The sequence below is a fragment of the Pleurodeles waltl genome, chromosome 10 (assembly GCF_031143425.1).
Source record: "Pleurodeles waltl isolate 20211129_DDA chromosome 10, aPleWal1.hap1.20221129, whole genome shotgun sequence".
NCBI lineage: Eukaryota > Metazoa > Chordata > Amphibia > Caudata > Salamandridae > Pleurodeles > Pleurodeles waltl.
In genome coordinates this window covers 777,352,263-777,369,268 of record NC_090449.1, presented here as the reverse complement: position 1 = coordinate 777,369,268, position 17,006 = coordinate 777,352,263, and the positions used below count along the sequence as shown (strand labels likewise).

The 17,006-nt window shown below is 42.3% G+C and overlaps 1 protein-coding gene and 1 long non-coding RNA gene across 3 annotated transcripts in view; one reads left to right on the top strand and one right to left on the bottom strand.

Moving 5' to 3' along the window:
• LOC138261864 (uncharacterized) overlaps positions 1–3,355 on the bottom strand; it is a 98,596-nt gene extending 95,241 nt beyond the window's left edge. For both annotated transcript variants that reach the window (XR_011199161.1, XR_011199160.1), the window contains exon 1: positions 3,050–3,355. This is a non-coding gene — a long non-coding RNA (uncharacterized lncRNA). The remainder of the gene's footprint in view (positions 1–3,049) is intronic.
• A 4,722-nt stretch (positions 3,356–8,077) lies between these two features.
• On the top strand, positions 8,078–11,848 carry SKIDA1 (SKI/DACH domain containing 1). Its single transcript, XM_069211386.1, has 2 exons — positions 8,078–8,278; positions 8,968–11,848. Exons 1-2 carry the CDS (start codon positions 8,123–8,125, stop codon positions 11,386–11,388), a joined length of 2,577 nt encoding a protein of 858 aa, XP_069067487.1. The 5' UTR covers positions 8,078–8,122; the 3' UTR covers positions 11,389–11,848.
• The last annotated feature ends 5,158 nt before the right edge of the window (positions 11,849–17,006 follow it).

Here is a 17,006-nt window from a genome sequence, read left to right as displayed (position 1 = left end):
GCCATTGCGTTCAATTCTATTCCCTGCAAAGCACTGGTCAGTAGAAGGCTGTTGAATTTTAAAGGTGGTCACAATTACAAAACGTTATCACTGATTGGACTAATTTACATAGATAAACCTCCAATTGACATTATTTTTAAAAAATGTCGAACATGAAGGATACTTAAAACAAATATAACCACAATAGATGTCTGGGTGTTTATGCCATCACGTGCCTTTAATGTTGCAAATTTTGCTTTAGGTGCCGAATTAGTGAAAACTTCACCCCCTTGCGGATGGATATATATATATATATATACACATACACACAGACAGACACACACCGCACACAAAAGCCATGGTACGTAGCCAGAAAATAGCCAGTTTGACAGCGTGAGGCCTTAAGATCTAAAGTCCAGAAGGCTAGCAAGATTAACAGGTACATCTAATTCCTGCCACACCACTAGCTATTTACATGTTCAGCGGCTTCCGTGGGTGCCTCAGAATCACAATGCACAGCTTCAAATGTTGGGCAAAGTGGTGGGCCAGCCTTCGTATGCATGTGAAATGAACTCACACCTTACATTGCAAAGATGCACTGAATAATCAGATCTGATAGGGCTGTGTCTACCAACAAAGTATTTACAAACAAGAAAGCCAGTCCATATTTCAGGGGAAATTAGAAGGTTTAAGTAATTAATGTTCTTGAGATATGCATATCATGGTTTGATGTTGAGAAAAACGATTGGATGATTTCCGGGACTGATGTAATATGAATGCACATCAGTCTCAGAGTTATTTACGGATCTAAAAAATTGTAAGGATTAAGATGGAGTATTTTAAAAAAAAAAATAATAATAATCATGACGAAATATACCAAGTTTAAAAAAATGAACAAAATGTTTGCACCCATCGAATGAATATAGAAAAGGCATAGTGCACTATCCTTATCGTTATATCAACATAACAAAATACCAAGCCTTCTAATATAAAATTAACCAAATATAGGTAAAAGAAGTGTATAAAAACAAAATCGAATATGCTATAAATGTGCAAGTGACGCGCTGTTCATATTTCGCACCAAACTGTAATCCCCCTAACTGTTAGCAAACGCAGGGAGCTTTCTTGCTGGATTCACGTCTATTAAAAACTTTCAAGACATCTGCTGACTCACATGCTTTGTCAGTAGTTACTCGCTCACACGTTTTATCCTGCGTTCTAATGATAATCTGCCCAAATCTGTCCTCGGAGTCTGGCCAGTTGATATGTCTGCTCTATTTGCAAAACATTCATAAGAAAAATCCACGGTTGCAGAGAAGCAATAAACACCGCCACGGTGACTAAGGAATGTTCGGTATGCTGAAGGAGTCAAGTATATAAGGCGCTGCCTCTCAAGAATCTGCAGTCTCCTCCCTGCCCGACAGCAGTAAACAATTCGGACGTGTGGGAACAATGGAGGGCCCCAGGAGGACCAGCTTAGTTTCAGGACAGTTTGACTGTTTTAGGAGCCTACGATGGGGTACAGTTCTCGTCAAACGTAATAAGACTGCGTCCGAAACCATAGCTAACCATTTTTTAAATGATGTATAAACTGGTGCTCGATGACCTAAAACATTCACAGTTATTACAAGTCTGAGTAATGCAAACTTCATTACTACATATCTAGCGGGAACGTTACATCACTTGAAAACTGAATATACGTTTCCAACGTTTCCAGCAAAATACATGTCATCATATGTTGTCAACTTCTATGTAAGCACATATTTAAACAAATTATAATCAGTACACTTTTGCAACTGAAAAATATATTTTCAACAGTGGTATCTCGATATATTTTTTTGGGCTTTAAAAAGGATAGATTCCCGCTGTTTGAGAAATTTCCCTTAAACGGCGTTTAAAGTTGCTCTCCCTACATTAATGTTGAAATCGGAGTGCCATGGGTAAGGCACATACCCTAGCTAGGCTGACGTAACTAATACATCGCAGACGTGGAGGTAAAGAGGGAATCTACACTGTCCCCAAGAAGAGCTGGAGCCCCGACCATCAACGTGAGTAACTGTGAACCTACCTAGCCTGCACACGAACAAAACCATTTATCGGCCAGCCATATTTGAGTCAGGCTGAACGTCGACGCGTTCTCGGTGTTACGTGACGTGTTCTTGAAGACATTGTCAGAGCATTGATGTTTTTCCTGACCCTAATATGGCCGGCGCTTTGGACTTCACCACTCCCTCTTGTTGCCTACACGTACCAAGTGCGTGGTTTTGAAACGAAACCCGTTAAACTCTTCAGCACGCTTTATGTTTTCATAGAGGGTACGTTGTGAATGTGCGTTGTCATGCCATCCAGAGGTGATTTATCTGCATCTACTCTTCCAATATCTGCCTTGTCACCTAATACCTATTTGTGCGTTTTTGTCTCCGGGTTTAAACATGAGGTCCATTCTGTAGGCCAGCCGCTGCTCAAATCAGTAAAGCGTTTTTTTTGTTGTTCCTAATGCTTTTCAATCTAGGAAAGCCCGACAATCCGTGGAGGGCATTACGTCGCTTCCACAGACCTGCGTGTTAAGGTACATGTAGTCTGGATGTGGTGCTCTTCGCGTACAACGGTATTCCTAGTTTTCCGTACAACCCAGTCTGTCACCCGCGACGGCTTGTTCTCTGCTGCGCGGTTTCAGCGCGAAACTTGCTCGGTGACGCACTTAGATTATTGTTTGGTAACCCTCATGAAATCTTGGACAGATGCCGACCTCTTACGGAAATGTTTACAAGGGATGTTAGAAGGCTACTAAGTGCTAATCGCACATGCCGTGCAAACTAATATTGCTCCAAGGGACTGGAGGCTTTGCCAGCCACAGGTAGTCGTTGCTGCGGTTAGCATTCCTCTTACTATTTAAGCGTCCTATCTCGTTTTCCAGTTCAAGCTTAGTTCAGCTGCAATCTCTAGGAGAGCCGGGAGTCAAAACATGTTTACAGAGATGTCACCACATCTACGGCAAAAATGCATTTAACTAGGCCCGCTGAGCGATTACAAATGCATAGCATTTGAGGATAAAATGAGCGCGAATTACCTTTTTAGTGTTGGTCGCCAGCTCGAGCATCGTCCACCATCTTCCAGAAGCTTCCTCTCATGTCGGAAAATGCCAGGGCGCAGTAAATATAGTGCACCAGCGGTGCCTTTGTCTAGTGTTGTTTCTTCGCAAACTGCTGATGTGAATGACTCGATTCACTTTCTCTTCTTAATAGCACAGAGATTCTCCTTTTGCATTCCAGTGTAGCTGGGTCCATCTGAAAGCGGGCACATTTTGCCACACCGTATCGAACACTTTATTTTTCTCGGCGTGTTCTTTAATTGTGGCTGGGCAGATGTGCTAACTCGAGCCTCTCTAGACCCAACCCCTCCCCTTCCCACAGCCTTGTGAATCGATCAAGTTTGAGAATGCTCAAAAGTTGCCAGTAAAAAGGAATCCGTCAGAACTAAAAAGTGCATGGGAAAATAATCTTGGAACTTTCTCTAATTACAGATCGGCAACGAGAAAGGATCAATATTCAGTAAATTGCATGTTATCGTAGGCGATGTTCCACAAGCTACACATCTTATGTTCTCTAAATCATAAAGCGTGGGTTGGTTTTAATGTGCCTATAAAGAAATGCAGTAGTTTTATTTTAGCAGAGCAGAACACTTTTTTTTCTGCTAAATTATTTTAAAGCCTCCTCATTTTTTAATCACATATACATGTTCCTAAAAGATAAGCCGGTTGGGGTTGGTTGATGGAAATAAAATGAAAAATTCTGGGAGTGAGTTCAAGAAAATAAACGTATGACAATGCAGCGCCACTTTTAGTGGAGAATAAGTATGTGACCCTGCTATCTGTACATTTGCCCTGCAAATGATTGGAACCTGTTGATTGATAGATGATTTTCTCGGCACCACTGGAGCGGACCATATTCCAGTGTAGCCTAATAGAACGAGGACAACACTGGTTGCACAAAACGTATAAAGCCTGAAAGCAAACAATGCAGGAACATGATGTAACTATCGGTCTCGCGTTTTGGAAACCTCGGTTCAATTTAAATGATGCCAAGTAGCAGTTCATCGCAAAAAACATAACTTGCATAAAATTAAAAGCAATGTGAATCCAGCATTAGAAAGGAAGGTGGTTTCTGCAATTGTGTACCGGTGGAATGTACCCATTAAGTAGATGTAAACACGGTGTGTTTACTCGGCATACACGAGAAGGCAATCTTTCACCCCCATGGTGATTAGCCTGTCCACTAACCTGGGAGATGGGCTCTCCATAATTAAATGTGCCTGGAACTTCACGTGTAATCTCTCCCTCCCCCAAAAGCCACTCTTGTCCTTCACTCCTCCCATCTGCTTTTCCCCCCACAGCCATTACAGATCTGAGATTGGGAATGCCAGAAAACCGGGTAGGCCATTGCTCACGTCATTAAAGTGATTTGCACCAGGCTGCTAATTAAGGACAAGCTATAACATCTATACTCGCATGTCTTCCTACGCTAAGACTGCTTTTTATGTGGCAGTTCAGTGTGCGGGTACGGAACAGTCTCGGGGTACTTGCATACACTTTGGAGTTTTGTTATCACAAGTCTGTTTAAAAATGCACACTTTGGAGCCCTTTCAGGACAAAGCCTCCGCAAATCCTTTTACGCCCAAGGATTTGCAAATTTAGAAAGGCTGCATTGAATTCAAGATGGGTCAAGGGGCAAAAAAAGGGTAGGAGGTCACTGCATTTTGATTAAGGGTCAGCAGACAACATGGCATGCAGGATGTAGCCTCAAACTGCTGTTAAAAATTGGCATCCGAGGAAAGAAAGAATGTAAGATTTGGAAGGGGGTTTCTGCGATATTTGCAGTTGTTTAGGTCTTTTAAAAGAGAGTTGCAGTTTAAAGGGAATGCTTGGTGAAATAATTTGCTGAAAACAAACGTGTTTTGTTTAAAAGGAAAACCAACGTGGAACAATTATATTGTTTAGCCTGTTGCATGCAGCTTATCGTGGTTTTTCGTATCTTATGATGCTTGTCAATATATCTAGCAGTATAATTATCTATTTAGCAAGCAAGACAGTTTAGCAAGGTGAGAAAACGTTAGCATTTTACAGGTTCAGGTGTGCACATTTGTGGCAGACTAGATGATACTTGGTCTTTTTTCTGAGGCTTGGTTTAAACGCACATTTTATGGACCACCTAAATATACAGTTATGTGCCTATGTATGTAGAGGGGGCTCTATGTTCATATAATGATTGGTCTGTGGGTGCACAAAAACACAGGTCTGGGCCTTTGTGTGTAAACTCACGGATATATGTGGGGCTGTTTGTTTATAATTTGTGAATGTGTACACGTGTTTTGGATGGCATGGCCACACACTCCTAAGTGGAACTAGGATTGTGTGTGTGTTCGCGTGAATGTGAAAAGGCATGTATACTTGAAAGCAGGACGGCGTGCACACAAATGCATTTACAAGTCTAAACTCTTCCGCACTTTCTACGAGAACGTTAAATGGATTCTTTTTATGTGTGGTTGTGATTGTGAAACAGAATAGATGAACAGCCATTTTTCAACTTAATGTAAAGCGAGGGATATTTTTTCTTTGGGCATTGGTGTTTCATCCTGCATCCCTCAGCTAATGTAGGAGCAGCAGCTAGAATATCCTGGAATGCTTTTATATGTGCTCTCAAACTTAAGCAGTGTTTCCCCACACCCTGCTCTAACTTTTTATCACTTTCACATGCTTCTTTGAACTGGTTCCTCTAGCAGGAAACAACATAAACCACCAGTCCTCACTGCTACACAAACAATGCAAACACCATAATTGTCTGCTGTGTTTCTTTCTGTCTTTATTGTTTGAGTTTACCTTTCTGATATTCTGCCTGCCATCACTGCCTTTGCCAATATCGCACACTTCTTTGCTATCCAATAATATTTCAGATATTGATATTCGCATGGGAGCAAAAAAAAACGTATTAAAGGTACTGCATTAAAGGATATGCCGAGCCTGCCCTGCTTACCCCAGGCTCACGTGTGTTTTTGTAAACTTTTGGATAGTCCACACCTTGTGACATACCTGCCTGTGACAAATAGTCCCTTGTGTATTAGAGTGTTTACATTTCTCAGAGAGGTGAAACATTGTATCCATTAAACCATCTTCTCTCAGAACACACCAGTTTTCCGTTTTGGTATTATTATTATTATTCGTGGGATTCAGCAAAAAAACGCACACTGCCACAAAGGATGGCTGTTGTTGAGCGAAACCTTCTTTGTGCATTCACAGCCACCTCCAGTTCCTTTCATATGCCTAGGCACAGAGGGCTTTTATCTCACTCGTCCCCAAGGTGATTGCAGAAGGCCCAAGACGTACTGATGGCCAGTGCAGATCTGTCTGACAAAGATAACCCCCGAAAACGAGGGGCAGATTCAAAGAACAATGCAGTTAGCTGAATGATGTGGAGAAAGGCTTAATTACTGAAATGGAATAGCAGGACGTAATATTATACAACATCGACGTTTTTGACATGCTTGTGCTTTAACTGCATCTGCTCACCAAGCGCAGTGTATTGTTTTAATGTACCCACAATTATTTAAGTTTCAAATTTAAATTGTGACTAGAGTTGAGGTACTTTCTCTTTTCATGTGTAATGCAACAACCCTCTTCAGGTTGCCACACGGACCTGTCAAACTGTCAGAATTGGTGCCCATACTAATTCGTAATCCGTTTGCCAGAATCGATATTTTGCGAACCTTTGTGGGAGGTTTGCGATTTGTAGTAATCTTTATTGCAAAGTTCTGCCTTAAAACAGTGTGCTTTTCTAGTTTTGGGGTGTGTGTGTGTGTGTGTATGTATATATATGTGTGTGTATATATATGTGTGTGTATATATATGTATATGTGTATATATATATGTGTATGTGTGTATATATATATATATATATATATGTATACCTCACAAATGTGTGAGCTTTTATTCAAATGGGTGTTTCACTTTAAGGCTTACCACAGCTTTTATACAAGTCCACGTTAAGCGGTCATGGATAATGCAGGTGTGAGGATGTCTATTCCTGCTATTCGCTGTGAGTAAAGCTCTCTTGATTAAATAGTACCTTCTCGCGATTGTGCGTCTAAATGTCGTTTTTTCAATCTCGATGCATCTGTCGCCTCGTGCATCTCTGATTTCCTGGATGCAAATGCTTCCCTTAGAGACAGTACATCGCCTCCACTGAAAGGGAGCACGCCTGCCCCCCATGGAGTCAAAGTTAAGAGGCTGATTTTGCAACAGTGCGAATTTACAATTAAAAATCTCGGTGGCGATCAAGTAGGTCGCCTGAAATTCGAGCTGCTTTTAATGCAATTGCCGAACCTTTCCTAGTTTTTTTTTACTAAGTTTTAAACGTATGAGTTCTCTTTCGCTTGCATGTGGCATCCATATATCGCATTCATTTAATCAACACATGGGTGTTATGACCTACTGTAGTGGCGAGCAAACACATTTAGAAGGACAATAGGGCGACCTCTCGCCCTGGCTCTGCTTTATGTTCATGTGGTGTTTGGTTTTCAGTGCACTAATGCATTTTAGAGGACACAATGACTGCTTTGGACAGAGTTCGCGTTCGTGATCGAAAGGAGGGGTGGGGCGCGCATATCTATTTCACACCCATAATATGCAAATTATGCTATGCAACCTGTCTAGCTTTACCATAAAATGGATGTAGCTTTTTTTGAGGGATGCGAGGTTATGTTTAACAACAATGGCGACCCGACTTCCTAAATTATTATTTGTTAGTTCCTCTGTTTATATTGAAATTTAATTTAAAAACAATGCAAATCTATTCTGGATATAAAATGACAAGTCAGGCACAGAAGCATAAATAACTGGTTTCAGGTCAGTGGTTTGTGATACGGCACCGTCAAAGCTTGTAAGTCGGTGGTCTTACGTACATCTATGTTCGAAGCACATTGGTTCTTTTAGGTGTATGTGATGTTTTTCCTCCTGGAACTGAAGGCAATTAGCTTATAAGAGATGTGAGCCTTTGAAAACCTGAGTAGACAAAGGACATGGAGCTGACTGCTCGTGGCACGCTCCAGTTTCAAAATAGTTTTGCCCCTCATCTGCCTTGTTGCTCGCCTGATGTTTGGACCAACCCACATTTCAGAAAATACATGCAGAGACTGCATTGTTAAAGTACCTCCGTTCTCCACCGTGATAACATGCGAGGCAGTAGCGCTGCCTTTCACTCCAAGGAGACAGCGTACCTGGAGCGAGGGCTGCATCGGAACTAAAGATGTAAGTATTTTCCTTTGTTAGGCATGCACATATCATTCGATATCCTTAGAGGAATAACCTACGGTAGTGCCTGTATTATACTTGTGTTCTGATATTCCCCGATATACACTGGAACGTTAATAAGCGTCAGCCATAGAATAGAATGACAATGTAGCCGGTAAAATCAGCTGGATTTGAATTTTTTTTCTCCAACTGGGTCCATTTTTATGAAATTAGCCCTAAAATGTAAGAACCCTAGCAGCTCACGCACACACATATATATGTATGAGTTTACGTGGGAGGAGATATGAGACTATGCTAATTAGTGGGAGAATTTTGGGGGAAGGGGTGGAATATCACTTTTTATTGCATCACCTGTCAGCAGTGCCCAATCAGCGCAGGCTTTGGGTAAATTAATTGATGGAGGTGTCTCTGGGCGAGCTCAGTTCCCTCTGTCATTTTATTTGTAGCCAAGGCAGAAGTGGGAATAGCAGCTGCAGCTTATTTCCCCTTTCGTTTCTGCCCCATTCTCACAGTGCTCAGAGGGGGATCGGAAATTTAAAGCACACAGTACAAAAACATGCATGGGCACGTGTGGAACAAGGAATGCTCTTTAGTTTCTTTTTATTTTTGTACGTTAAAACTTGTTTTTTTTCCTCCTGGACTTTGGCAGCAAATTGCACAGAAATAACAGTATGTTGTTCTATTAGCAGGATGTCTTGTCAAGAACAACTGGCAGAAAAGTATTCACGTTTTTGATGGCGTCGACTGTGGGAAGTAATTCGGTGCAAGACATGGGAGATCTGAAATCGGGCTTTGAAGAGGTGGACGGCGTCAGACTCGGTTATCTCATTATCAAAGGAAAGCAAATGTTTGCCCTATCCCAGGTTTTCACTGACCTCTTGAAAAACATCCCCAGGACTACAGTCCACAAACGCATGGATCATTTAAACGTGAAAAAGCATCACTGCGACCTGGAGGAGCTGCGGAAACTCAAGGCCATCAACTCAGTGGCTTTCCACGCTGCTAAGTGTACTCTGATTTCCAGGGAGGACGTGGAAGCTTTGTACACCTCTTGTAAAACGGAGCGGGTTCTTAAATCAAAAAGGAAAAGCCCGGGTGCTTGTCTACCAGCGGTGGAAGCGCAGGCCGTGCGAGCCGAACCCCAGTCGAGTTTTTGGAAACAGAGTAACCTCTGGCTGAATTTGAATGAACCTGCCCCGTCGCTATCAATAAAGCGAAAAGCCGCGGAAAGGCCGGGCCACGGCGCGCTGCCTCCGGCGCCTCAGCTACCTCACTTTCTGTGTAAATACAGCGGCCGACTCTACCCGGAAGCTCCCCGGCCCACCTCCAAAGTTCTCCTAACCTACGAAAACGCAGCGACCACCAGCAACTATGTGGCGTTTCACCCCAGCCCGCCGTTTTTTCGAAGCGTGGCGTGCAGCAGGCGTCCTGCGTGCTATAAAGCGGCCGCTGCTAACCAGCCCAAGCTCTGCCTGTCGACGGGCATCCCGCGCAGGCACAGACGGAGACCCCGGGAGGGCAGCAGGGGTGGCACCCGCGGCCTGCTACTGGTGCCCGAGGTGCACGCTTTGAAAGCCGTCCCCGGGGGCCTGGAGAGGCTGAGGCTCCATGAGGCCTGCGCCGCCCAGTTGTTGCTTCCAGCTACCCCGGACCCTTACAGCAGCGAGTCTGAGTCCAGCTCATACTCCGACCATGCCGAACGCGACTCGGACTTCGGCTCCAGCCTGTCTAGCAGCAGCAATTCAGCATCCTCCGCAGAGGATAGCCCCTCAGACTCTAGCAACTGGGACGAGGAAAGCTCGTCGGACTCGGACTCCAGCTCGGCCTCTAGCCAGGCCTCCGTGGAAAGCATCCGCTTCCGCAGGACTAGCTTCTCCACCCTGGCCGGCAAGCCGCCACTAGTGGCCCAAGCCAACGTTGTGTACCATTTGTCCAGCGCCGCCGCAGGCCCGGGGTTCGGCAGAGCGCAGGAGGCGCGGACCGCAGTGTGCGAGATCAAGGCTGAGTGTCAGGACAGTCCGGCCTCCACGTGCCGCTCCGCTCGCACTGGGACTCCTTTCACAGAGGTAAGAAATGACAGGACGGCCGGGATCACATCCCTGCATTCAGCCGTCCCCAGTTGTGGCAAGAGAAGTGACTCAACAATGTACCGCGTTACAGAGGGGGCCTCTTCACCCCGCCCAAAGAGAACTGCATTCACACAGCAGAGCACGCCGACGGAGGCAGGGGAACGCCTCCAAGCAACTGTTACACACTGTGCGGATAGCAAAAACACCACTTCTCGGGTGCCGAAAACGGATTTTTCATGCACAGCCCCTCCAGGAAATGGGCCCAAAAGCTCTTGTTTTAAGGTCTCTTCGAACTCTCACCCTTTGCCACCTCTTGTGGATGTAGTTACGGCCTCTGCCAATTCCTGCCCTGATATGCCATGCAAGCTCAATGTTAAAATCAAAGTAGAAGACATAAGTGCAAATGAAGGTTATGAGATAAAAGGTACAACTCATAAGGTGAAAAACGAGTGCAGTGTTAACAACGAAGGCTTTTACAATGGTTTAACTGAACACAAGGCGGAGGGTTCTGCTGCCACGGGCAAGGAAGACTTTACATGCACTAAGGCAAAAAACACCTTTTCAGATTTAGTAACAAGTCAGCCTGTTCCCTTCATACGGGGGCTGCTTAAACCCGAGGATGGGGAGTACAAATTTGGTGCCAGGGTAAGGAAAAATTACAGGAAACTCGTGTTTGGTAAGGGGCCAGTTTCGATGACTCCTTCTGGCACACACAATCTACGTTCAAACATAGAGCCAACCTTTAATGACAAAGCAGAGGCTTGCGAAGAAACACTGGATGAGTTTACAGCTACAAGCAAACGTAGGAGGCTAGCCATCAATTTATCAGCAGTGGCGAAAAGGCCGTTTAATTTCATGGCAAATTTCCCTTGTCCACCGTCGCTAATAATTGGTAATGATGGGGATCTGCTGCCTGCTTATTCACTGAATACTACACATGATGCGCACACGCCTAACAGGGTCCACCCTATATGGAAATGGCAACTGGGCGGCTCCCCTGTTCCATTGCCACCTAGTCACAAATTCAGGAAATTATAGTTACTTGTGCATTTTTTTTGACAAAACATTCCCAAACTATCTCACTTTTGCTTTGAGGCTGAAATCCCAGTTGGATGTTGTGTCCCTGAGCTCCAGCAGCGGCTTCATTAATATGTTCCTTGGGGTTTCCATTGTTTGATGACAGGAACCGATTTATACTTTCTCTTGCAGGTTGAAAATTGTCCTGGTGACATTCCGCAGACCACTTTAATTTCAAGAACCGAGTGCAGCTCGAGGCTTGTAGGGGGAACTTGGAACCCTTTTGCTGTTTAAAATCATAAACTGTCAGTGGGTCTCAATTTGGTTTCCACAAGTAATGGCTGAGAAGTTGAGTGACAGTGTTTAAAATGAGCCAGTACTTGTATGCACTTGATTTCGCATTATGAGCTGAAAGTCTAAACGGCGGTTAAATGAACGTCCCTTAAAATACGTTTTGAACAGTAAAAGTTTACCACCTCTATGTGACAGTCCCTGCTTTACTGTTTACCTAAATAGGTAAGGGGGTGTCCTTAGTATGTATGAGTTGTATTTCCTGTTTTCCTGTTGAGATTGTCATGTAAGCAGAATCTGCGCACTGAAAAAGCTGAACCACAATAATTAATACACGTTCTTATGTTCTCTTTTCAATATCATCCTTAAAACACCCAGTCACCAATGCCAGTGAGGTAACTTCCTGTCGACCTGCTTTGGCCTAAATATGATTTCTATTTTCCCCTGATGACCAATTTACATTTTTGAAGAACAAAAATAATTTGTCGACTTGAATAAAAAAGTGTGTTCGTGTGAGTGTGCTAAAGAAGGACACACAGACTGACGTTGTCCTGAAATGTATATCAAAGAGTTCGTGGTTTGAAACTGAATTCACGAGTCCCCAGCGTGTTCTGTGACTATTTATCTGACCTCAAAACTTGAGTATTTGTTAACAATGTATGTAGCAGGGGGTATTTTATACTGCACGGGACAATCGGGGGCAATAATAATATTTGCACTTCATTTTCTAGTGATAAAACGCGTGTTCTTTTGGAAGATCTCTTGGGCAGGCCAGTTGTGATGTTTTTTTTTGTGGTGAAATTGAAAGAGTAAATAAACCGATAAACATTTGCACTGTGGAAAGGCGAGTTTTGGATCTATGTTCTTACTAAGATTTTCGAGTTAATAAAAGTGACCTCAGATGCCAGTGAAATTTAGCATTATTGTTTTTACTTTTGGGATGATTTGGAGTATTTTAACTTTCTGATTGAGGAGGTTGCTCTACACGTATTGTTAATATAGCAGTATTAACGTGTGTGTGTATATATATATATATATATTTAAAGTTCTGTTAACTTTGTAATAAGATTACCTTTATTGGTAGTGTGACTGCGCTTCATCATGCGCCGTTCAGGAAGGGGAGAGTTCATCATATTCATTTTTTGTCCACGAATATGCTGGTTGCGTTATTGAACACTAAACCCGGGCGTGCTTCTCATGCATTCATAGTTTCTCTCCATGATACTCTTCGAAGCTACACAATTTGGTGCTTAAATATAACTACATACAGCCTGCCGTACTTTGTAGGGTGAAGTATAAAAGCTGTTGGCGTTTCTTCACGTATACCAACTTCTATGTATGTATTCTTTGCTGGGGGCCTGTTTTTATGGGCCACATCCCCAGTGATTTGAGGTTGTCATTTAATTCGTGCCCCTTTGTGCTCAACCAGTATGTTAAAAATTAAAACCTCACTTGGATCACTGCCTCCTCGTGCACGAGCTCTGATAGACATACAAATACTAACACATGCAAATCCTTGGGATACTGGCCACAATTGAATAGTAAACTGTGTGAAACGAGTTGGGGGAGGGTGGGATTCTGACAAAACCAGCACTGGGAACTGTAATGCTTGAAATACTTCCCCCTCCCCCGCTCTGACATTCGCAAGACAACTCTTCAGAATCCGTGCTTCAGTTCAGAACAGCCAGCCAAGGGTTTTCAAGAGTATCCCTTCAGAGATTCATGGTACAACGCCGGCAAACCATTCTTTAGAATTTACAAATATTTTATATGTAAAGACCACGTCTAAAATATAGGCTAATATAGGCTATTACCAAGGTCCTAAGACAAAAGTTTTCTTTATTTCGTTAATTTTTAATTCATTGTTCTTTCTCCCCATCTTTCTCCCTTTCCTGCCTCTCCACTTCCCTCCCCTGCCCTTTAATCATTCTTCCACCCTTAAATTTTTCTTTTGCTCTTCATTTTTCCCATTATTTCAGTAGCCACACTATAAAGATCTCTTCTTCCTTCTTCTCCCTCTCTTCAATTTCCTTTTCTCTCCCCTTTCTCCATTTTATTTTTCCCCTTTTCCCTTTTCATTGTGACTTGTCTGTAAAGGGTATCTTAGTATTATCTGCATATTAGTTGCCTTCCTCCAATACAAGCACTCATCACTTATACAAACTTACTATGTGGTGGAACCTCTATAGAGCAGGGCTCCCTGTGCTGGTCTTTATTTTTTTTTAAAGCCAGAAGGGAAACCATAGCACTCTTGGTCCTGTCTGCAAGAATACACGTTAATTTCTTAAATAGTTAACCAGCATTGACAGAAAGACACCTTTGCCACAGTATTTGGCTTGTATGCCGCAAATTAGATATATTCTTGTTACACATGATTTGTGCATTGGTATTCCAGATACATAATAGGTATAATGTATCTGTAATTTCAGTGAACAGAAATTACACAAACAGTGGAACAAAAAAGAGGGAATCCTGACATGAATACATTTAAAATCATTCTATATCCCTCTTCAAATAAAAAGAAAAGCATTGCTCCAGGTCTGCACCTGGTAATAAGTGTGAAATACTGCTGTTTCCTTTATTGTGCATTAGATTATTTGAAATTCATTTGCTGTTGCATAGTATTAATCTCTGATTTTTATTACGGGCACAGGTGTGGGTTAAACATTGGCGGAAAGGTGCTGTTTTGTGATTAGTTCACATTGTACAACACCACATTTCAGACATGTTCTGATGAGATTTTACTTGCAACAAGAGTTCATATCGAAGTTGCGACCACCGTTTTGTATATACTTACTCCTGTTCCTGGATGCTTCCTGCCCCTCGCTGCCAAGAGGCAACTATGGAGGTGAATTCAGCAGTTATGAAAAGAGGTTGTTATGGGAATTGCTGGAAATTACTTGGAAGGGAAGACAGATACTCTACAAAGTACTAGACAAGAATGGCCACAAATTTATATCAAAACTTACAGATAAGGCACACTTTCCCACTGTCTCTCACATACACAAAGGCCATAACAGCCAGTACACAATATAACATCAAATATGTTTTGCTGCTTAGTGAAGCGCTTCATTACCTCACTAAGTGTGTGAAGGAGAGAAAGTGCATTATCACATGTTTCGCTTTTCAGTTTGCGTAGGGCAGAGCTGAGTGGTGGTGGCCTAACAGCACTTACGTGACTGCAGCCTTTTCCATCAGTGTAATAGTAAATTGTAACCTGCAAAATCTCTAAAGGTAGGCAGTGTGGTACCAGCCTCTCATTCAATCACATTTGAAATGACAGTCTTTGTCAGTAAAAAACAAATTACATCATGGGACACGATTTTGACCATATTGTTCTAAAATATTTTGAAAAATCTAATTGCCTCCTTCTTACTATTTAAGGCAACTTTGTCTTGCTGTAGTTACCTGCATGTGCTGCGTATTACTCTTTGTATCAAAGACGATATTGACAAATTTTTTTGATTGATCACCGCAGGCCTAGTAAACAATAGGCCAAATTTGACATTAAAACACAGAAACTCTGCTTCACTCTCACACATGCCAACTCTCTTGCACCACACACACTTGCTTACATCCTATTTCTCACACACCCAGATATTCTGCGCAAACAATAATTAGTACGCAGCATACCACTCCCTACACAATGTAGTAATACTCAATATATTTCGCTGATGAGTGAGGTGCTTCTTAACTACCACCAACAACCTGGTGTCCTAAACAAACCAATGAAGAGTGTCATAGCACATGTTTTTCACTCTTAAGTGATTGTAGGCCAAGGCTCAGTGAGCAAGGTCTCTCCATCACTCAGTGTGGCCTCTTACTTAGTGTTGAGGGGAAAGCACAGTAAATAATCTTCTAAAGTAGGTAGTATTGCACTAGTTTTTACTTCTTTAAAATGTATCAAAATATTAATTGCTCAGAAATTGAAACCCTCTGCTAACGTTCTGTTTGAAATAAATGTAAGCATCGCGTTTTTACTTTTTAGAGCATTGTGTTCTGTTAAAGAGTTGGCAATGTTGTGCAGCCCAATTGCTCCAAGTTAAAAAAGTAGTGATAAATGTTTCCGAATGATTGCCACAGTATCTCATACATACACATCAACACAGACTGCACAGATGGTACGAATCATGTATTCATTAGTACACCTTGCATTTGCCAGTACAGTGTGGAATGTCCTCTAAACGTTAGTATTTGAGGTGCTTTATAATTGGCACCTTTAACATTGGGACATTAGTATGCCAGGAAAGAGTTTTCTCTCAACTATGTCACAGTTTATTGTGCGACGGCTATGTCCTAGTGAATGCAGACTCCATGATAAAGAGTGGGGCCTGTTGCCTCAATGTGGAGTGAAACATGGCAAAAATAGGCGCTTACCAGACTCTTCTTTCTCCTTCTATTACATTTTCTACGTTGAATGCATTGCGCATATAAATTGGTGGCCTATGGGAAGTCTGCTGGTGCTAAGATTTTTGGATCGCATTTTTATTTATGTGGCAGCATAACATTTCAGGCAGATGTTTTACAAAAGTGCACTAATGAGTAGATAGAATCGTGGGTGTGTGGCTGGTTAACAGTTAAGCCAGTTGAGAGTATGTCAGAAGAGGTGTTCCTGCTATTGGTAAGTATTAAAACATTTTTTTGTTTAGAACAATTTGGTTTTTCTAGGTTAGATAGTTTAAGTGGCCAAAACTGCTCCGTGTAATAATGAAAGTAAGAGAGGGACTCTATGAGCACATTTTATAAAAACAACATGAATACTACAGCCAACACTGTTTTTCATTCCTTAAAAGGTGTATACCAAGGTAGAGTGTGGATTCACATTTCAAAGAAAAAGGGGCACTTGGTAACCGGCCACCACTGAGCTAAACCTTCAGTCAATGGTAGAATATTTGTGATACAACACAGTCTCCTTATGCATGTAGTTTATTTGCTTTAGAGATTTTAATATTGCTCTGGCTGGGCTCTTTGACAGTTCAGCTAACAGTCAGTTAAAAAAGATGGAAAGCAGGTGAGATTTTTTTTTTCTTTGTCAAACGTTCACTCTTGGAGCAAGTAATGTGGGAGAAGACACCCACTGATGCTATCTTTGACCTGAAAGGGTCACATGATTCTTCTACAGAAAATATGTATACTATCTACAGTACACATGATTCTGGAATTTGTATATAAAGCTTAGGGTGGAGCATGTGAATCTGAAATTACAGTCTGTCCACCTGGCACACTTGTACTCCCTTACTGATGTTAGCACTACAGTAGAGCTTACATTCTAAAAATCAAATCATGCTGACCCCCATTTGCAGAGCCTGTGGTCTGTTGCTTAATTATTTATGACATAGGAGTCCTCG